At 40.5% G+C, this 23,790-nt stretch overlaps 1 protein-coding gene across 3 annotated transcripts in view; it reads right to left on the reverse strand.

The window, feature by feature from the left end:
* The window catches only part of SMOC2 (SPARC related modular calcium binding 2), a 149,872-nt gene that overhangs the window by 101,123 nt on the left and 24,959 nt on the right, over positions 1–23,790 (reverse strand). For all 3 annotated transcript variants that reach the window (XM_052806066.1, XM_052806064.1, XM_052806067.1), the window contains exon 2: positions 1,883–2,054. In XM_052806066.1, coding sequence (XP_052662026.1) covers positions 1,883–2,054 — 172 coding nt within the window. The remainder of the gene's footprint in view (positions 1–1,882; positions 2,055–23,790) is intronic.

The raw sequence follows: 23,790 nt of genomic DNA on the forward strand, positions 1-23,790 counted from the left end.
CCTTGAAAGTTGCGCTGAAATGGAACCATCACTTTTTGGTTAGCCCTACTAAAATAACCCCCCGCTCTTTGGTCAAGCATCACCTGCAACAACAAATTTCACCACTCAAAAGCAACTGGCTCAAAAGAGGTCTTAATCTGAGGACTTCCTTAGCTCTTTCAGAAGAATGTTTGATGGGACTATCAAAAGTAGCTCTAGCAATGCTAAAACTGAAACTGCAGCTAGGCCAATGAATCATCTTTTTCTTCTCTAAAACTTGTTTTTACAGCTTGAAATATTTCTGATGATTGCAGCCATGGGTAGGAATAAAGACACTGGTCACTTCAAAACTTAAGACTGCTTTGATGGAATAAGAAATACTATGAAAATGTAAAATTTAAAAGAGCACTGGTCTCTTGCTGTTATTGACCAAGTACATTATTGGCAATCATGCGTCTATTGCCAATCAAAGGAAAAAATATTTAAACATTAGAGGGATGTTTGCATTCATTTAATTGAAAGATTAAAAACATCTGATTGATGAGGGCATGATGTGTACTTGCTATGAGCAATACTTAAGCTGCCTGAGATGTTTAATTCCAAGCCTACATTTGTACTGACACACTATTCACTAATAAATAAACAGCAGATGAGCACTTCTCCAAATTGTAGTTGTTGACTGCAGAAAAATTTGCCAGCATCGCTAAGGACACCTTCAGTAGGGCAATTCAATGCATTTCATGGAAGAAATTTCTTGCAGATGACATTGTCAATATGGTAAGAGGAAAAAACAATAAAGGAAAACACTCAAAACTAATTTCCATAAAAGTGTATAACGCTCTAATGTATAAAATGGACAAATACAAAGTGCACAATAACTCTCTCTGCTGTTCCTGAGTGTAACAAAAGCTTTGGCTCAGGTAGCTTCATTATGTTATCCTTGTTTGCAACAGTAAATAGATCCATCAGCTAATACAATGGCTTATTATGAAAGGGCTGAAGAATGAGCATAGTGTTTCACCTAGGCAGAAGATGAGACAGAATGTCTCTTTGAAGCAGTCTTGATGCTTCAGAGGTTTGCTGGAGCTAATGGAGAGAGATGATGTGGAAAATTGCCTCCTAGAGGCTGAATCAGTGTGGTTGGTCCCTGGGGTTTTCTTCCCCCCTGCCCCCCTCTTTTGGGCAGAGAGAAAGGGAAAGTAAATCTTTATGACCACTGCTATTCTTACATTTTAGAAAGAAGATCATTGTGTTGGGAATCATCCTACGCTTCAGTAAGGAACTGTGTTCTCGAGCACCAGGCTACTATAAAAGTAAAAAAATTTAACTGTGAATACTTCCCAAGTGTTGGAACTGAAGTGCTATCGTTGCATGTTGCACAGTTTCTCTAAACAGAGATCAGAAGGAAAAGAGTGGATAATGTAGGCAGAAATGGCCTGTGAGGGCTCTAAGCATTACAACCCTTTTTTTTTCTTCCCCCCCCCCCCCCCCCCCCCCCGACTAAATGATTGCAGTTAGGAAACAGAAGACTGAATTTGACCATCTCTAACTCAAAATACCAAACTGCAGGAGACGAGAAACCTCAGGAGATAACTATCTTGAGAGTTACTCTGAGCCTGCCAATGATACGGTCCTTCAGAACAAGGACCTAACCTTGCAATTTCCTTAATGGTGACTTATTATAGCATAAATGGGTGGGGGAATCATACTTTTGCTGATGGATAAAGATTAATTTATCCTTAGGTAGCATATTGTTATAGAATTAACAGGATGGATTTCAACCTGCTTGCTTTTAGAAACCTCTTCAAGTACAGCACTCTTAGCTTTAAATACAAAGGCATTTTTAAAAATTATTTAGTCTATTATTTTTCATTATGGTCAAGAGAAACTTTGATTTGCTCACCTTTGCAGTTGCCCCGGTAGGCTATTTCCAGCTGAGGGTCTTTGCATTTTGCTCGCTGAAATTCACACCGGGACAGAAAAGTTCTTCCATCAGATGCACAAAGTGATTTCTGAGGGGAACCTGCACAGTCCAGGCTGCATTCTCTGTCTTTGTCTTGGTCCACTCTCAAAAACTAGAAAAAATAAATTATGCTGTAGGAATGCTCTCCCCATGCAGAAACTGCTCTGTGATCCCCTTCCCCAGGGAAGACATACAAATATTACCCAAAACTGAAAAGCAAGCTCTGCCTTTTTAGCCTATTCAAATACTAGCTGATTCATCATATCTGGGGTTATTCAGCTGCTGCTTTGAAATGGTAGTGATTGCAACATTTCTGTAACATACACTAAATCCACTATCACAATTAGGAAATCTCTGAATCTCCTTCAACCATTATGAAGCTGGGAACAGCAGCTTAGAGTCTTTAGAGCAAAAACGGTGATGGCAAAAATATTCTTCACAACAAAAATGAGACAGCTATGGAAACTTGTCTATTTTATTAGCTATGCATTAACTAGTCTACAATAACAAGCTGAAAAGTCTGTTCTAAGATCCAAATAGGATTATTAACATCAATACACATCTAAAATTGTACCCATAATATCTTCAATGGCCTCAGTGCAAGAGGTCTGATGAGAAAATGAGCAAGGTAGGAGAATCTTATGAAGCACCTTATGAACCACAACAGATCACTTATTCTTGCAATGCTCACATTCAAAATCTAAAGACTTCTCAACAAAACAGAAATTTCAGATACATTTTATAGAAATATTTCTATTTGTGCATATGTTTGCCTATAAAAATACATGCCAAGATTGAAAACGGAAATGTTATAAGCTTGCAGTTTTTCCAGTGAGACCATTCTTATAACATGCACAATGGAGTCCTGCACTTGGGTCATGACAACCCCATGCAACGCTACAGGCTTGGGGAAGAGTGGCTAGAAAGCTGCCCGGCAGAGGAAAACCTGGGGGTGCTGGTTGACAGCCAGCTGAATATGAGCCAGCAGTGTGCCCAGGTGGCCAAGAAGGCCAACGGCATCCTGGCCTGTATCAGAAATAGTGTGGCCAGCAGGAGCAGGGAAGTGACCATCCCCCTGTACTGGGCACTGGTGAGGCCGCACCTCGAGTCCTGTGTTCAGTTTTGGGCCCCTCACTACAGGAAAGACATTGAGGTGCTGGAGCGTGTCCAGAGAAGGGCAACGAAGCTGGTGAGGGGCCTGGAGCACAAGTCTGATGAGGAGCGGCTGAGGGAACTGGGATGGTTTAGTCTGGAGAAAAGGAGGCTGAGGGGAGACCTCATTGCTCTCTACAACTACCTGAAAGGAGGTTCTAGTAAGATGGGTACTGGTCTCATCTATCAAGTAATTAGTGATAGGATGAGAAAAAATGGCCTCAAGTTGCACCAGGGGAGGTTTAGATTGGATATTAAGAAAAATTTCTTCACCAAAAGGGTTGTCAAGCACTGGAACAGGCTGCCCAGGGAAGTGGTGGAGTCACCATCTCTGGAGGTATTTAAAAGACATGTGAATGTGGTGCTTAGGGACATGGTTTAGTGCTGGCCTTGGTAGTGCTAGGTTAATGGTTGGACTCGATGACCTTAAAGGTCTTTTCCAACTTAAATGATGCTATGATGATTCTATGAGGCTCAGCTGCCATTCTAAAGTGCCCCACCATAGACGAGCAGAAAAGACAAAACCTCAAACAGGCTATGTGTTATGTGCAAAACAGTCTGGAGCCAAATAATTTTATTTAATTTGTTACCAACCATGAAAAACTTCTGACTGCTGTTTCGAGCATGGTCTGAGCCCTGGCATGAGTCGCCCATGACTGCAAACTCTCAGGGGTGTCCCTGCCCCAGCATGGGTTGCCCACAGGCCACAGTCCCTGGGGGCTGTCCTTGCACCGGTGTGGCTCACTCATGGGCTACAGTATTTTTTTTCTGGACTGTCACAGGGCAGTTCATGTCCTCCTCTCACACTGGGGAGCCCTGCAAAGTCCCTGCTGCGCAAACCCTGTTGGTTCTGCCCATTGCACCACACATTCCCCCTTTCTCAGAAATTCCATCTCATCTCCTCCAGAAGACAGTGAGAGGCTATAGGCTGACAGAAGTAATTCAGGTTGTTCCCATTATGAATTTCAAGAGATGCTCCCCTTTCTAGCCTGCCACAAAGCCACACCGAAACTGTTCTAACTGTTCATCCCTCCACCCCCAAGACTGCAGGCAAGGCTCATAAGTTTGGCATCATCCTTGGCACTGTGAAAAGCAGGAGCTGCTCACCCTGAAACATGCTGCCAAAAAACTCATTGGTTCTGATGCTGCTGCATGCCTGCCAAAAACAGACAGCCAAAACCAAAGCTAGTACTTTATCTTCTGAGCTCCTGAAAAGCGGGGACTAGGGAGGAGGTGAACTCAGTAAGTCCTCAGATGAATCTGTCTATCCTTCTGCTGTTTCTAAATAAGCACAAAACTAAGCAAGGCATATAGCTACCAGGAGATAATGATTCTCCTAAGCATTAGGAGGCACCTGAGAAAAGGTCTTCAACCAGCCGAAGCACTGGTTTCATTGGTGCTACTTCATCATCATAAACCTCGAGTACAAAAAATTTTGAACTTCAGATTAGAAACTGAGACTACTAGGAGCAAAATGTCAAGAAAAAAAAAGAGGACAGAGTAGTATTTGAACAGGGAAGAGTAGTACAAGCTAAACAAATCAGAAAACATTTGCTACATATAGTTTCCCTGCATTTTATTACACAAAAAAAATGTATAGTCATAAATCTCCATAATCTTCATACTTAAAAACTGTGGTCTATTTGCATTTCCTATTACTTAACGTGAAGAAATGCAGACGCCTTTCTGGAGAGTATGCCTGAAAATGGAGAGACAATCTCAAAGGTATCACTTTAAAATAATAGTCATATGGTAGGATTTTGACCAGAATTTTTATATTTTAGTGGCGCAGTAACATAAAAAGGAAAGCTTCCTTTTCCTGACATTTCTGAGCAATTTTTCATTTTTAACAATAATTAGCTTTAGAAGCAAATTATTCACAAATTACACACAATCCCCAAAAACCTTTCTTCCTGGAATTTAGCTATAGAGCTCCAAAAGTGGAGAAGAGACGTTCCTTTTCCCCCCATTTCGGTGCTGTTTTGCAGATTCTTCTTGCTGACAGAAATTAATAATTAGCTGAGCTGAGTGGGAAGGGACAAAAACTGATGTCATCTCCCTTCACCTGCAAAACAAGCAACAGTGAAGACAGGCTTCCATGACACTGACCACTCTCCAAATTCTGTTGGTCTCCAGGGCCTGCCCCGGTGCCCTGATGAGCTGCAGCGTGGGTGCCCCAGGGAGGTCCTTCAAGCCTCCTTTTCTCGCCTGGGAGGCATCTGCAGGACTCTGTGAAAAAGATTTTCCAAGGAAAAATGGACCACATGGGGCCTCTGGCAGAAAAATTGGATCCAGTCCCCTGCTCTGCCTCAGACTTCCCCTGTGGATTTGGTGATGGCAAGTCAAGTGATCTCCCTCTTCCTATTTTGTGAAGTAAGGATCTGAGTACAGCCTTTCTCTGTGTGTAAGACTACCCCTCTGTAATGGCTAGGCACTTTGCCACCCTTAATTTATCCTCTGCAACATCCCCGTTGAGCAGAGAATTATTTTTCAAAAGCACAGGAAGGCTTCGTGACCCACAGAAAATCATGTGGTAGATCAGGGAACTGAACCCAGGCACCAGAAAAAAAAAAAAAGAAAAAAAAAATCACACATAGCAACAGTCTAGCCTCTGTCCCATTTTTCTCCCAGACTTTCCTCATCTTTTCTGTTTTGAGTTGTTGCAGGAGTTAAGATGGGTATGCCTGATCGCAGTGGACAAACCACAGTAACACAGTGGACAGAAAATCCCCTTAATCGTCTGAGGAACAAAATCCACTCCCTTGAGAGCGTGATAGTTCACAGATAAAGCTATATTTTAAAGGGCATTTATCCAAAGAGTCCTATTTAAGTATTTTATTATTTCAAAGCCTTAGAGGAGATTAGGGTAAATTATGGGTTCAAGGATATTCAAGCAACCTGGAAAAGCAGAGGATGAAGACATACCCGGGAGACAAAACCACTTGAATAGCTTGTTGGTTAGCCAAACCTCACTGGAGAATTTGGGTTGCACATTTAAACAGTTTCCACCAACCTAGTGTAACTGAGGGATTTAAGAGCAGGAAGGACAAAAAGGCAAGCAACTGCGAGAAAAGACAGCATACAAGAGAGACTAGCAAATGTACCTACAAAAACCAGATAGAAAGTATGTGACTGACATTTGGAAAATACTCCATTGTCATCTTTACTACAGCAGCATAAGATGATACAAGTCCAAATCAGCATTGCTTGCTCACATGGAGCAGGAATGCCAAAAGAATCGATAAATTTATGGCAAAAGCAATAGAAATGCTGGAACAAGCAAGGGCTATGGGATTTCTCATGGGATTTGCTATTTGTTTAAACAGGAACAAGCAGAGTCAGTGACACAAAAACTGGGATCACACTGATGCACATCTTAGAGCTGTACTTTCCTGTAAAAATATTCCTTCTGATTAAAATAGGACAGTTTAGAGACAAAGATGGTTCTAGATGGACCAGAAGGCAACTCACCCTGAACACTGGCTCATCTCTTTCTGTCTTTAAGTTCGTTTAACAAACAAATCTGTTACTGTACAAACTTGTGATTCACTGAAAGACAAGCTTAAAGCAGCATTCCTGTTGAATGCTCGTAGCAACTGAGATAAAGCCAACAATAGTTGACCAACCTGAGGTAGAACTATTTTGAACAACCAGCAAAAACTGGACAATTATGGTTAAACCCTATTAAAAAGCAAACCACTTTTAATAGAGAGGTGTTCCTGCCCCTAATAGCACAGAAACCAGCCTAGTCACGTTTCAGAAAATTGTTTTCCACTACAAATTTGAGCTTATTCTACAAACTAACAGGCATGACTCCTCAATTAGAGTTGCTTTAACTTATCTCCCACTTTACATTTTAATATCACAAAAAATTTTTAAAGTCTCCAATTTATTTCAGTCTTTCCAAAGCATTATACTTTACAACACCCAATTTCCAAGGGGCCTACTATTCTATACTAGGCACTGCTTTAAATTCCCACGTAGTATTTCTGAGAAGAAAGAACGATAATGGGACTATATCAGAAAAATTATTAAGTTTACCTCGGTTAATAAACCCAAAGTCACTATAAACTGCATGTACCCACTTCACAGATATAAGCATTGATAAAACATTATTTACTGTCATGTGTTTCAGGCATCACAGAATTCCAGTATTTTCCTTCACTGTCTCACACACCAAAGGCTCTTAATGGTTGAAATGTGCCCCCCTATACTGCTGGCAGTCCCAGTGATCTTTCCTCTGTCTGTTACTGGAGTTTGGTAAAACTAGAATTGTCAGAGTATGTAGTAGTCTGCTACACTTTATCTTTCATCTTTGTTTTCGTCACTGGTCCCACATCTGGGCTGTGGATGGTCAGGATGCTTATTTCCTCAACCACAAGCAACATGTTGCAGTCTATGAGAAAGTTTTTCCAGTACCTCAAGAGTAGGCATCCAATGGTTTCTTTACTGTGCTATTAAACCATTTATCAAGATAACATGTCCATAAACTTGTTCACTGCTATGGCGTAACACACATCTTCTCTTCACCTTAGGCTATCCACCCTTATGCAGGGGTTCAGCGTCATTCCCTCTGGTCCACATCCTGCCGTCACATCACTGCTAGGGCTGAGGAGGTCTTCAGGTGGAACCGAGTCACATGCACACGTGGGCATTTCCAACGCACAAACCTGTGATCCCACCCTCCGTTGCGCAGAGCAACTCTCTTTCCACCTAAGCAGATCACAGATTACACCAGGAGAAAAATGATGCGTGGCAAGAGAGTCAACAACTGGATACATCTACAAGCTAAATTGCCAGTGCAAGAAAGCAGAAGTCTCGAGACCACTGGTACAGTGTCATCATGGGGAGCGCAGACATCTCTCTCCAGTGGAGGAAAAGCTGACGACAGATGTACTTAGGCTGAGGCGTAAAGATTAGTTATTGAATCTGGCTCACAGCCTTTTAAACATTTCACAATATAGTGCACAGCTGTGGATTGTCTTTGGTCAGAGGCCACTGTCTGATTGATCTGAGCAAGGCAGGGGAGTGTTCCCCAACATTTTTTTTTTTTTTTATTTGGGACAGCTTATCTCTAAGAAAGTTTACTTGCAGTCCTGTACAGACATCCTTAATACAAACAGGCTGCACACAAAGCATAACTCATAACTATGCTAAACCTATTTTTACTTTGCCCTAATGTAAGTTTTCCTACTACAGCTGAAGATGCAGAAGCTGCTGCTTTTCTGGCTGTGAGAGAAACTCCATCCTCTTCTGTGAGATCAGGTTGGAGTCTGTGCACTAGGAAAAAGAAAGACCTTCAGGTTCATGGATTTGGATTGTTCAGAGGTTTTCAACCTTTCTTCAATTTATAGACCCCTTCAATTTCCACTGGACTATATACCCTCCACTGACACTAGGTATTTAGACATACTGACAACAGGTTTTTATTCTCTTACTTTTTGTGGACCCCTCATAACTGCTATACAGACTTTCCCTCTGACCAAGTGAAAACTACTGCTTCAGAATCTAAAATGAATCTCAAGCTTGCTTGCAAAACAGGAGAGTAACACCTCATCTTGGGGGGGCTGAGGGCCCAAAAGGTCTGAAAAACAAGCAGAAAAGAAAAGATGGATGCTAGACACCACTGTTTTGCTTGGAAAAGCCTAGTGCAGACTACAGCTTTGAAAGGCAGTTTCTTTATCCTGCATCTGGTTACTGTAAGATGTTGAATGGAACGGTCTGACTTCCCCACTTCTGGCATGGGAGGTCTGCGAACAAACTATGGCGCAGCAGACTCTAAAGTGGCTCTGTGCTTAGGGCTTTGTGCTGTTGAAAAATGTGCTGATTTACAGTGATTTATGTACCCATCCTGTTTCTCTCTGATAGCTGCCTGAAGGGCAGATGTGCAAATCGCCAAGCTAGGAAAATTTTGTTCCCTCCAGGCTCGTCTACAATGGGAAAATGAGTTACAAAATAGCAATACATATGCATGTGCGTGTCTGTGTGTATGTATATGTATTGCTATAATATGTAAAGTCATATTCCCATGTATATTTCAAAGGCAATGATGTTTAAATATCAACATGCAACAGTCTACCTTAGAGAGTACTCTAACCAGCTAGTCTGTCTCAGTTAATCTGCTCTATTAAAACACCACTCATTTTTTCACTATTTATTTCATCACTCTTCTGCCAAGGAATGAAGCAGAAGGTACATTTACAGAACAAACTCTACCCTCACCCCAATGCCATGGAAAAGCATTCAACCCTAGTGCTGAAATGTATGGAAAACCCAAGTTCTCCTTATCCTTATTCTTTGAGTTATTCAGGACAGTACCAGAAGATACCTTCAAAATGACAACTCTGTATAACTGCTGTACTTATCTTTAACAGATCAGTTCACCTTGTGCTGTCCCACTGAAGCAAAACAGTCCTTCACCACTCTTCCAGGACAAGCCCAGAGCTGCCTACTTCAAACTGTGACCTCCTTCTTTGTCCAGACATACAGGACATCACCATTAAAGCTAAGCTTGCGCGGAAGAATTTACACAGAAAGCCATCACCCACAGGACTAATCAAATGCTATTCTGATGAGCTAGAATGTGCCCATTCCTGCCATTGTAGCAGGCAATGCCATTTGCACTTACTACAAAGAACTTCATCAAAACGTTTCTGTGTCTCTTTTCAATCGTAAAGGTTCTTGGTGTAAATCAGAATCTTCCCATTATAATCACCACTACCAGACAAGTGAGCAGACTACTGATTTCAATGAGGTTCTCTCAGACATCTAAAAATGAACACTTGTTCTTGAAAGTTCATTTATCCCTGTTCACACAAAAAAATCAGTATTCCAGCCAGAATACTGCAGCACTCTCCAGGGCAGCAAGCCATGATCATGATTTCATAACGTGCAGCTAGCTGCGTAGACTAGGGAAACTAGAAATTGGCACCTTTAGGATAAGATTCACCTGACTTAGGATAAGATAGATCACATCCTAGAAATGTCCCTTCCACTTTATGAACTGGAGAGTCTGATCAACTAGCTCTCCTCTAAATAGTTGAAGTCCTATCAGATTAACTCCGCTCATAGTGTCAAAGAAAAACAAAGGGGGAGAAGCATTCAAAGTCCCAGATTCCAGATGACTAAAATAGAGGTGGGCTCTAGGTTTCGAAAAAGAACTTTATCAAAGGTCTCCAGTAAGTATCTGTGCATCTGCAGGGGCACACAGGAGGGACAACTGTCTCTAATGCCTGCTGAGACATTGTGTTATTTAAAAGGTCCTTGTTGAACCTCTGAACACAGACATCCCCCCCTTTGCCTCATTATATTTCCTAAAACTCTTCATGTGTAACTTACAACATCAGACCTCTTCCCATGTAAACTTTAGCAAGGATGGTTGAAAGAAACAGCTACATTGTACAATTTCACTGAGTGGGAAGGTGGGGTTTGGGGTTGTTGGGTTTTGTTGTTGTGGTGGTGGTGTTTGGGGAGGGGGGGGGGGGGGGGTTTAATCACTCTTGGGTCGGTACCCAAAGTCAGCTCCAACTTACCTCTCAGCTAGGACAGTGTTGTGCTTTACTCCCTCAGTGCCCAGAGTGCAGTGGGGCTCTTGGAGACTCACTGCCAAAACTACAGTATTATCTTGTTACACCAGCACAGAAAATTTACTATGAAACAGAGTTGTGCTTTGATTGATATGTTTTGCTTTGGCATGTTATTTTTTAAATGTTTATTGCATTAACAGGTGTTTTTTTAAGTGAGCTCTACTTTGCTGTATTGACGGAGGGATGGCGGGGCTGAATGTCACCACATCCATCACTTATTTTTATTGCTGCTTCACAAATGACTAAAAAAGGCAAAACATCTCAGTTGTGCAACCATGCAAACTAGGAAGGACTGAACTGAAATGGAAGCAAACTGAGTGACATGTTCTTTCCTGCTTTGAAGAAAGTATGGACATCAATTTATTACACATGCAATCCCAAGTTTCATCATTACCATATCACAAAAAAAGTTCCTCCCAACAGCTCACTAACTTAAAGAGATTTCAGGTGATCTAGTGCCTCGACAGTATTTCAGTATTTTTAATCTACTATGGATGAATTATTTGGGGGACTTAGGAGGCAGGGGAACCACAACCAATTTACAGAAGGGTTGGGAGGTGGGAAGGAAATGGACCCTGTAAGGGGTTCAAGAGTGCCAGTTCTATTTATTATAGTTTTGATCAAAAAGTAAATGAATTGCTTTGGTTTCTGGAGGTGTAGGGGAAGTTACAGCAAAAGAGCACTCTGTGCTGTTTAAGCATTCTGAGTATAGTATACCAGGAAACACTACAAGAACAAGGGGTCCAAATCTTCCTTTTTTTTCCTCTCCATTTGGCTTTGTCTTGAAAAGAAACTTCAAGGTAGTGCAGTCATACCTCTTGAAGGGCTATTCTCCTGAATAGCCTAATTCTAGGATCTGGTTCCATCCCTAGTAAGGTAAATAGACTTAATAGGAGCAGGTTTGGGCTCCTGTTGAGTAGCACTCAGCCCTGGTGAACTACCCTTTCAGAAGGACCTTTCACCGATTCATCTGAATGTTCCTACAGTATAATCTTTGGAAGCACAAAGCACTCACTTCAAATGAGTCATGCCAGAAGCTGCAAAGATTAAGCATCAGAAACAATGTATGAACGATTTGTTGGAATTGACCCCATAGAGCGAAAAATGAACTTATGGTCTTAATTTTCAAGACAGGACAAACACTGCCAGTGACACTAAAATGCCCATTATCTGACTACATTCATTCCCTTCCATGATTAGGGGTCCTCCATATTTCACATAACCACTCATTTCTGCAAACTGAGTCTAGTGTATTCACTATAGATGAAAACAGCCCGCACATTTAATACTGCTGATATTTAGAAGTAATAAAAGTACATCACAGCAAGGACAAATAGACTGCAACTTTTTTCTTTTCTTCCAAAAAAATAGTTTACCTGGCTTTTCAGGGATCAAAAAAATCTTCCTGTGATTATTATAGTTACTTTGAACTCCAGTTTAAGATAAACAGCTGGTTTCTTTCATTTTGCACCACCAAAAAAGTTAAATGGTATCCAAACTTAGAGTATCAGCTTGCTGTATGTGTTGCCTGAAAATTGAACTGTAGATTGGGATGAAAAGCGTGACAATCTTAAGTACAGTGCTGAAAGCAGCACTGTTAAAAATGCGGTAAAGAAAAAAGACAACTCTTATCAGGAAGACAATGTCCTTGGTATGTATGTACAACTGCTAATTAGAGAGATCTCAGCCTTTTTATTTCTTCAGTAAATATATAGTTTTTCTTTCTCTGTGTCCAGTGGCATTACTTCTCCTGGTTTCAGAGTATTACCAGCAAAGGTAACACAGGTACAGATGAACAGACCTTGGGTTACCAGAGACAAAACAATCTACCAGAAATTTATACTGAAACACAAATTGCAAGGGTTTCTAATCTGAAGGCATTCTGTTCTGCATGTACTGCAATCCACTAGTTTCTAGATGTGTCATGTGTCCAGTGTGCTGCATTTTTCCCAAGTCACTGGTAACTTTATGCCCTTCATTCTTGTGGTATTGTTATTCATAATCTTTTCTTTGGCGGGTTGCTGTCATTTATAGTGTTTCTTCTCAGTTGCCAGAAGTCACACAGGGAGAAAATAAACAGAGAAACAGTGGGATGCATTGTCTATGTATTGAATTATCCTCTAGTTTACTTAAGCTTTTCACGAGTACTGACCCAACTTTCAGAATACAAGTGGGCTAGCACAACCAGCCCGTTAGCCAGTTCCCTCACACACAGCTAATCTGCCTGGTTGGTGTCTTTAATAACCACAGCTACAATTTGGGAAAATAGACACGTTTTACTTTTTAATCTTGTTCAAAGGCTGCTCACATGAAAAATATTTTGGCTTCTACAATGTTGAAAAGCTATTTTAAAATGCAAATAAAATCTAAGCCAGATCAACATTTCTATATTTGAGGGGTTTATTTTAGGATTAAAGAATATCAACACACACCCTTAAAGTGTCTGAGGTAGCTTAAAACAATAAAACTAAGAGCAATGACCTATAACTGAAAATAAGAAGCATTAGGTTGAACGTCTGTCACAAAGGCCAGAAACCTCCTCATCCACTGGTACAGTGCACAGGACACATGAAGCCCTGAAAATTAGCTTCTAGATGGTCTCAAACAGTCACCTCCAGGGTGAGGTATTGCCATCCTCATTGTTCCCTGGAATCGGAATCACAAAAGGGAGACCTCCTCCCTAGCTCACCTCTGCTCTCTTCCCACCACACACCCAGGCAGCCACCAGCTCTCCATACCAGTCCAGCAGCGATTCCACTGGGGGATGTCAAAAAGACAACTTCATAAGCAGCTCTTACCTCAGTGAAAAGGAAATAATTTATTAAAGGAATAGGGGGACCCCCTCAAAAGCTGAAGCGAGACAGTACTGGATGTTGTGTTACAGACTTGTAGGGAACAATCTCCCTTTGTGGGGGGACAGAACGGCTCAGCTGAACAGGGCTTTTCTATATCTGAGTTTCTATGCAACTCTATTAATGCCTATCACGATCAGCAGGCAACTGGCCACTCTCCATATGGCTGGTTGCCTTCTCTTCCCAGGGAACTAAAGAACACGGAGGGCATCTCAAATGACGAAGACACAGTATGAGACAATATCACAACAGGGCATTTCTTTTTATAATTTAAATCAAGTAAGCAACTGATTCACGCAGGGCAGAAACTTGATAAGACATCAAAGGTCTAATCCCCAAACCATAAAGCTAACTTGCTGACAATAACTGCAGAGCTCTAACTCTCTTACATTTATCACTGCCATCAGCTTCTTCAGAACAAAGTATTTTGGAAGGAAGGCAGGCAGCTGAGTCTGGGAGGCAGATTTTGCTCTTGTTAAACTGTTGATCTTAAAACAACATGTTGCTAGGCTTAAATACTGTCATCTTCAAAAGGAGAAATCATGCTAAAAGCAAACAGTTAAATAGTACACATTTGGAATATACAAGGGTTTAACAAGCCAGTCTAATGAGAAAAAAACACTTTTCATAGGGACACAAGAACCTGGCTGTGGTTTTCTCAAACCACTGGCAGTTCTACTTCCTCCCAACTTTGGGGTTTTATGGAACTCTTGTATGTTTGTTTGTATGTTGGGCAAAAACATTTTTCCTTTAATTTAAACCATTGTTTTCCAAGGAAAAAGGTCATTAGGAAGCCATTTATTTCTAATTATTATGAGGACTTTTGCAAAAGAAAACCCCTTGAATATGAAAAACAAAACTTTGTGTGTATCTAGAAGTGGGTGGGAGGGGTCAATAAACCATGATCCAAAACAGGCAATTTACCAGAATAAAAAAGAATTTTTCCAAGTTCTGTGTCACATTTTAAGTGGCTTCTGCTTGCTTTGCAGCAGAACACATTTCCCTTGCTGTTCTTTGCCTTCTACACACCACTTGGCCAGTAGCTTTTAAATCTGTCATAAAAGATCACCCAGCGATACCAGAGAACATTAAAGAATTGTCATACTAGCAGTACAACCCATTAGTCCCTTTCCACTGTGGACCTTTATGTGTGAGATTTCTTGATAGCAAAAGGAATTGTTAGGGATGAGAAACCTGATGGAGGGGAATTTGCAGAGTTTCCATTTGAGTTCAGTGAGCAAAGACCCTCACCGTTGTAGGCGCTGTACCAAAAAAATCCCCAAAGCAGCTGTAATGACGGTCACACACAGTGTATTGTGGATGAAGAATCAAGAATAATAGAAGAGACTGTTGCACTCCAGAAGTAAAAAAAACAATGCTGTTTCTAAACACAGTGGAGCTGAGAACATACAGAAGACGACAATATCAGTTGATTAGGATCCTTTGATAAAAATCACCTATATCAGATTTTTTTGAGATTTTTTTTTTAAATGGGATGCCATGAGAACCAATTCTTACACGCTTAAGGAAACCTAGACACTCTGTATTAGTTATAAGAAAACTCTTCCAAGTACTTTGAAAATAAAACAGATTAAAAAAAAAAACAAAACAGAGCTCTAAAGAACAGGTATTTCATTTTAATCAGACTTTCTCACACCCCTGCAAAGTGGAAGAATTAAGGCCCAGCAAGTTCCAGCTCTTACCAAGGACTTATCTGAACATCATATTTCTACACCCCAGGAGTGAAAATTTCTGGAGTCCAAAGTCTCTGATGCAATATTTTATATTTGCGGCTTCTAGTCATACTAGAAAAGTCAGAGAATCTTACCCTTACAGATTATTTTTGTCGGAAGCATATAATTACTCCATGTTACAGATATTGTTTATATGCAGTGGAACTGACCAACAAAATATGGACAGGGGTGGCACCTATGAAATATTTTCCTATTTCATTGTGGAAAATAGCTCCCTGATACAGTTTTTGCACAGATCATAGCATTTGGAAGAATATTTAACAAAGCCCATCCCCTTCTAACAGACATACCCATCCCACCAATTCCACATCCTCTTCCTCCCCTGTGTACAAATTGTTGTCTGTCTTGGATTCTGGGACCTGGCTCTTGCAAATCACATTTTGGTGCTTGTGAGCTCAAGCAGAGCAACCGTAGCCACAGCTTTGTTTCTCTGTTGCGTGTAGTGGCCTGGAAAGCCAGCAGTGAGATGGCTAATTTCGACCAAATTTCATTGTCATGGGAGGAAGAAAAGAAACAGTGAAGCCATTTTTTAAAAAAGCTTAATCTTTGCTCCCTGCCCTCTGCCTCACAGAGAGGAGGGAGAGTAGATGCCATGCTGAGGTCTTCTCACCTCCCCTTGGGCTGAGGAAAAGGAGCGTTAGGTGACCGGCCTAAGGGCAATCGCTCATTCACCTCCCTTCCCTGGAGGGAGAGGCTGGCCAAGCACCTAAGCAGAATTAAAAGCTGCCCACCACAGGCTGCTGATGCTCTCGGTGGGCAGTGCTTGACCACATTAAAAAGCAATCTGGATAAATACGACAAATATCAGTCTAAACATATTCAGCCATGAATATGGCTTGGCCTAGATGAACAAGGGAATTTTTCAGGCTCCTCGGCAAACGTAACTCACTGTTTATCTGTTCGGAAAGCAGAAGAGCAAAGGTTTTATGTGAATTCAGTATGCCCGTATTTACTACTGGAGAGGCCGCCTTCTACTTAAGATGCAGGCCTGGGGTCATAAAAAGTTTGTCCCCCATCAGATCTAGCACAGACTGCCGTTGATACCTGGGCTAAGTTACTCTTCTGTCATTGCACCGTCCGCCACTTGACCTTTTGGATGTCACCTACCCTAGCCACCTCAGGAGGGCCAGGCCTTCCTGACTGACAAAAGTCCCCTGAGGTCCACCACTATTGCCATCTACAGCACAGCTCCAGCCACAGCTTACTCGGAGCAGCACCGTTAGCCGACTCCGACACGTCTGCCATAGGTTTGCTGTCACTGGCTTGGAGTCAGGCTCCCAGGTAGAGAAATACGTTCAGCTGCAAAGCTCTGACAGAAAGGGATGCCAAAGTACCACAGACTGCTGACACAAATGACTCCAATTACTTTGTGGCATTTTCTCATTATCCAGACAGTCCATAGAAAATGGCCACACCTTTAAATAATTTTTTTGGATTCATGTGTTTTGGAAAGCTAAACATTTAAGTCCTCTGCAGCTGCAGTTGATACCTAAATATACATTCTCCTCACAACTTGCCTCTAAAGAAGAGAAATTGCGCTAGCATCAGTTTACAGCCAGTGAATTTAGTCACAGAGATGTGGTGGCTTGTCCAAAGTCACAGAGGAAGTCTGTGGCAAAGCTGGGAATTAAACCCAAGACTCCAGAAACTCATTCTTGTTTTTTAACCACATGCGTCATCCTTCCAAACGTTCTTTCCTACAAAAAGATTTAGTCATGGCTGAAAAAGGCCCGGCTCATTAACAAAGTAGGGACACAGCAAGAGAAACGGTATGAATCCTTCAAAACTGGCATGTGGATTTTCTTGTTAAAAACATTTGAGGATGTTTTGTAAACTAAATTATGACTTTCTTTGTTTCCATTTAAAAAAAAATCTTTGCTGAAGGTCATTTTTAATGGGATCTAGGATGATGTTCCAAGGCAAAAGCACGGGCTGAGCTGTTTTGGCTCTGCACGCCATTAATTCTCTCAAGTTTTGAAAAACAGTGTGGTACTGATTGGTTTTTTAGGTCTTTCAGGGCAAGTCCTGAATTCAAGGTCTCACACAGTTCTCCTCCACTTCTGAGCTTAGAAGAATAGAGGAGAACAATAATACATTTAGTTTGTAAGAGGTATATACCTGCAATGTTCGTTCCTTAAAAGGACCGGGTCTACCTAAAAATCAAGGCAATATTTGGAGCCAGGACTCTACCCTTTCTACCTACAATGAACAGACTAAACCACAGACAAGCCATTTTATCTCTTGGTGCTTCTTCAGCCCTCGCCCCCAAAAAAACGAGAGTATTATTACTTGCCTTTGTAAAGCATTTCATAAACCATGAATCAAAAATGCAATATAATAGCAAAACATTAAGTAAGTGCCAAAGCCACAAGATCAGGCTCTGAACAAGGCCACAGACTTGACTTTCACTTTAGTTCTCTTGGGCTTATTTATTGCCGAGCATGGATTACTTGGATTTTCTATGACAGTTTAGCACAGTGTTTTATTTAGTTGTGGGGTTTTTAGTTTTAGGAACACCTCAGTTTTCAGATACTTCTTTGATGTAGCTGTCAGACGTAGAAACAATGACAGCATTGTTAACATATCCATCAAAACACAAAATAGATATGATACATTAATGTTTCTACAGCAAACTGATACTGCTAAGGCAGAGGTACATTTTTCAAGGTTTTTCTAAATGTTGTTCCTTACCACTAATTTGTCTAAAAGCTATACCATAGTGCTTCTCAACAGCAATATTTCAACCAAATTACAAATTTACCTGAGAAAAATAGAAAATACTCCAACCAAGAAGGATATGTTACTTAGCATGACTTCCATACCCAAATACTTCGATCTTTTCTTCTACCAGTTGGAAAAGCAGAGAGGATTAGCATGACAAGGAGTTGATATCATGATTTATCTGCTGCCTACCATGCTTTTAATATCACATCTATCAGATCAAATAAATGACAGTGGAAAGTCTTGAACACAGAGCATGCAAGATGTATGTCTGTTAGCTGCTCTAAGAGGAATGAAGCTGTAAATTGGCTAAACTCTTTGCCCTCCTTGCGCTAAAAGTTTTATTAAGGAAACTGGACAATGCCTGAAGTTGAGAATGTTTTGTTTCTGTAAAATATTGTTGAACCACAAGAGGATCCAAGTTAACTAAATATGGAGCAAGAGATGGTTTTGTCTACCAGCCCAAAATATTCTGTTACTGATTCATTGGTAACTTATGACTGGTTTGGATATAATCTTAACCAACCATCATTGGTTTTGGGAGGTGAAATGACATGAGTCAACTGAAATTAATATGATAAAGAACAGCTCACTCTTACTGCTTAAGTAAGTCCAGTCAAAGCTTTGCTTCTTGCAACACTGTGCCAGTCCTAACCTTTGAGAAAAGGCAAATACAAAGAGGCATAGGAAGCTCCATTTATCATACAATTCCTTTCTCCCTAGCTCAAAAGCATAACAGCCTTGTACAGATGGAAATGAAACATAATACCATGTTTTCACGTGCACAGAACACCCAAAGAAACAATAGACAAATGCAGTATTTTTTTCCATATAGTATCTGTGTTGCATACACAGCTTCATAAAGCGCTGCTGCCCATTACTCAACATTCTTCCTTCTTCTCATATCTAAGCCTAAAAATCTTGTCAATCAAGAGATACTCCAAGCTCTTTCAGCAAGGCTGACAACCTTGCACAAGAATCCAATTAAGACCTTGTTCTTTGGCTATAGTAAAGTCACACCCATAAACTGTTAAAACTTAAACTTTGGAAGTGATAGAGAACTATTTAAAATAGAGAAAAATGCTACAAATAAATGTAACCACTGAATTTTGAGACTATATCTAACAATCCCTGCAGAAGTAGTACAGACAAATGTGAGGTTTTAAGCTGAATCTTGAACTTCAGATAAAGGAGCAGGTGACCTGGTGCCACCAATAGAAAGGAGATGGATTCCAGAAGCTATCTACTGTTAAGCATATATAAAATTCCAGTAGAGAGAGTGGTAAGTCTGGGGGAAACATGACTCTCAGCAATCAACAGCCTTCTAATTTAAACCCTTAATCCCTAACTTGGATTGCCTTAGTTGTCGGTGTGAGAGAATATACACCATTATCTAACCACTATAAGAGTACCTAGCTTTAAAGTTTTAGGGTTGTATGTGTTTCCCCAATCACTCTGTAGGTTGCCTTTTACCCTTGAGTTTTCCCCAGTTCTCTTCTCCTTTTGTTTATCTGTAATATGTAAGCAGAACACTTTTTAAATAAAATTGTGTTCTGGCACAGCATAAACAGGTTATCAGTTTGAATATGATCCACCTGTGATGAATCATATATGATGTATCATAGATATCATAAAAATCTAGAGCCAAAACAGACTTGCTTTTTCTATATTTAGGCTGCTCTTAAGAGATTGAAAGAACAACTGATAACTGCTACAAAATTTGCCTACATTCTCAAAAGGCTTTAACTAGTCATGTATTTTATGTACACAAAAAGAAGATCCCCGCTGTTCCTTAAAGGATTCACACTGTCTGCAAGCTTTAAAATACTGTGGTTCTCAAGGGCAGGCAGTCTACGATTGCTCATCTTTGCCTGCCTCAAAGTTACAAACTTGAATGGCAACTTAAAGGGAGGTGTTAGGGTTTGTATGTTCCTTAGCCAAGACCTAATACTTAGCTGAAGAGGAGCTTGTAGATCTAATCATCTTCTTGCACTCTATTTTATTACTGGCCCAGAGCTATCTGAAGTACCAGTTTCTTCTGTCTGATAGAGTATGCAACATGATGTTTCATGGGCCTCACTGCTTTCTCTCCTGCTCCCTTAATGGATTACATTTTCATGCTAAGTATTACTGAATTGGTAACTGTACGGATCTTACCCTTGATTCACCCTGGTTTATATTGTTCTTGGCTAGAAGAGGTAAGAATGAACAACCCCCAATGAGAAGTCCGACCAACTTCCTCCAGGGGAACTGCAGCTGTGCAGAGACCACATATCATCTTTGGAAAATAAAAATCTGTAGTTTCTCCTTGCTGGCATAATATGGTGCAAGTCAGACCACTTTCACTAGGACAGATAAGTCAAGCCCCCTTCTTTGATGAAAGAGAAAAAAAGCAATTGCATCCAAGTAAAGACACAAGTAAAGGAATGGTAATTCATTTTCACCCAGTGTGACTCTGAAAACACACAAAGATTAGATTCAGCAAGCCTGGAGATCTACACAGGAACACCCTACAAAAGGATTTTGCAGCAATACTTCCAGGAGTTCCTGCTTCTGGCCAGGACACAAAATACCACAAGAACAGCCACAGTTTAATCCAGAACTGGTTATACATGCAAGAATAATGAAGATGGAAGGAGGGGGAATAACAGACACAAAAACACAGGATGTTCACAAGCTCTGTCCAACCTAAAGAAAAGCTTGGGTTTCTTTACAGCTCAAGTTCAGTTGAAACTTTGTGTAATTCAATCGGGAATACCAGAGCGGAAATAAACACTTGATCCAGCTCTAATATTCTCTTTACCTCAAATACATGTATAATGTTGGTTCCTAATTGCTGATGAGTGATAGCCTTAAAGGTGAGAGACAAATGGCACAGTGACAAATCCAGCCCCCTGACAGGGTGCAGAAGGACATGGCTAAAGAAGGTGTGAAGAGAAGGCATTGGTGGTAGCAGAGCCTGGAAGAAACCAGTGAGGTGGGGGGAAGCAAGGAGGATACAGCAGTGGCACTGAGGCCTGCCTTAGAAAGGTCTCGGATGGCGATTGTAGAGCTGCCATTCCAACTTCTTCATATTTTGTGTTTGCTAACCTATCTGCAAGATGCTCATGCACATGCAGGCAAATTTTTCCCAAAGCTGATGCAAAGAATACATGTCATTTCTGTATTATTAACATGCAGACGCATCATATGGAAAGCACAGACCTTTCCTCACACATCATTTACTGGCACCAGTTGCATTGACTTTAGCAAAGTTACTCCTGATTTACATCTGCGTAAAAATAAGTCCAATGTGTTCAAGGAAATACTCTGCACAGCTGGGACAGTTTAGACACATGAAATAGATGTTTGTAACACCATGTGATTAAAGAAAAACCCAAACCACAGAGTTTAGATCTGAATCCAAATCCTCCTCAAGCTTGGTGTGTTTTAGATCCAAGATTTTGATTCAGACCCTTGTCTATATAAATTGTAGCAATTCACAATTTGCTGTGATTTCAACTAATATATCATACTGAATACATCAGCACCTACTTTGGATTTTACAGGCTTTGTGGTAACTGGTAAATTAAGTTGTGGAACATGAACAGTAATGAGTACTGGTCTAGAACAAAAGAGAAACATGGAAAATAAACACGTTAACAGGCAAGTGCCGACTTGATGTTCCATTGAAATTATAATTTCCATTGTCCATGACTCAGATGTGAACATTAATTTGCTATATCAGCAAAAATGTGATAATTAGGAGAACTCACTCAAGAGTTAAGCAGTAGGGACACCTATGAGAGAACCCAACAATTTCCAGTATGAAAAAATTGTTATGGCTCCAAAACCAGTTTCTGCTTAAAGTTAGAACTCTATTTATGAAGATTATCCATCAACCTCAGCCGTTTCCTTGCTCTAGTGTTTGTGGGAGGGATTGAACTCTGTTAACATCATTAACAGCAGCAATTTCATTTCCTTCCATAGGACAAGTCATTGATCACTTACACATTAGAAAGCAGAACTTATCTATTCTGAAAACATTTGAAATGCAAACAAACTTTACAGAAAGTAGTAAACAAGCAAAATACCTTTCTCATTCAAGGGGTCTGCCTTCACTTCCAGCAAAGGCAAAGATCCAAGAACTTGAAGCTGAAGTTAGAAAAATTCAAAACACAAGTAAGATTCAGCTTTTAAAAAGAAAGGTAGTTTATCAGATGGATTTACATACTCATTAGTATGAATGAGAACAGGAGTGACCTATCTATGAATATGTACATGTTTAATACTTCCTTCCCTAATAGCCTAATATTTTCCTGAATTTGAAAGCGTGCCTTTTTAAAATGTATGTACTGAAACTGGTTGTTTAAGAAGTAATTAACCCAGTAATAAAGCGAACTCATTTTCCTGCTCTTGAGAATCACTGTCCAAACCAAAATATGTCAACTATGCAGTTAGTTGTGGGAAAGAGGTTTCTTTCCTAGAGTGTAGGCCGGGAATCCCAAGTTTGAGAAAGTGCTTTCCAATTAAGTTAAAGGTCTACTGACTCCAGCCACAGATGTTTTCTCTCAGAGGTGGTATATGCTGCCAACCAAGTTGACAATTCAGAAGTATCGGGAATATGCAGAATAAGCCTTCATTTCCCCTTTCACTCTGAGCTATGACAATCCAGTCATTTGAAGAGCTTTCATAGTACTGTAGTCAGACAGCTTCAGACGCTTTTCTTCAGCAAGCAGTACCGAAGAACAAAAATGCAAAATGCAATCTCTATGCTGGATGTTAGTACTTACAGTTACTAGACGCCAGCCTTTTTCTCAACACAATATTTTCACAACTAATCAGTATTTCATCTCTTCCCAATGTAAGAATATTCTACCCACTTGCTCCCACCCAGCCACTTACACCATTTCCATAGATTTCCCTGGGGTAGCAAAAGGAGCAAGTGTCCGAAGGTAAGACAGCAACCTCCGAAGCAGATCTCGGATCCCTAACCTCTTGCCAGCCAGAAAAACAGCATCGGTTGCAAGGACATGAACTGATTTTGTCAGCCCCATCTGGCTGATCTTATATGACAAAACTATGTATTTTAATCAAAACCAAGTAGTGCTATGCCTCTTACTGTCATCTGAGCACTACACATGAAGAGGGTGAACAGAAATATGGTTTCTTGAGTCTCCATATCAACAGTGACACCATTCATTAGAATAAAACTACCAAAGCTGTACTTGTTTCCAAACATCCATAAATTAACTCCAAAGCCTCAGAGCAATCCACACTGCAACACCTGCCACATCCAGATGGTTTTGTTTGCTTTTGTAGCAGCAAACTCAATGCTTTCACAAGTTGGGAAGACTGTTTTGGTGGTTTCGTTTAAATAGGGGATTTTGATACATCAGTCTGTTTATGCAGGTATCTGCATACTTATCTACCTCTTCAGAATTAGCTTACATGTGAAATCAGAAGTTTGTTGGTGAGTTTTGTGGGTTTTTTAAATACAAACCATATGCCCTGCTACAGACACATTTTTGAATACCTCACCAAAAACTCTGAGCCTGGAAAGATTTGGGGGTTGAACTATTTCAGTTAAAGGGTATCTGAGTCAAGGTCACATTGCAAAGGAAGTGCATGGGAAATTTGCTTTACTGCTGCTCATACTGTGATTCTTATATTAAATACAAGAAAAGTATAGAGTCAGATTTATAGAAAAAATAGATTTCAGTGACTTAGGTATGCTGTCATTCAGTTCAAGTAAAGAACAGATTGTTTACTATGGGAGCAGGGAAGGTACCGTTTTACCCAGT

This window comes from Harpia harpyja, chromosome 13, assembly GCF_026419915.1.
Source record: "Harpia harpyja isolate bHarHar1 chromosome 13, bHarHar1 primary haplotype, whole genome shotgun sequence".
Classification (NCBI taxonomy): domain Eukaryota; kingdom Metazoa; phylum Chordata; class Aves; order Accipitriformes; family Accipitridae; genus Harpia; species Harpia harpyja.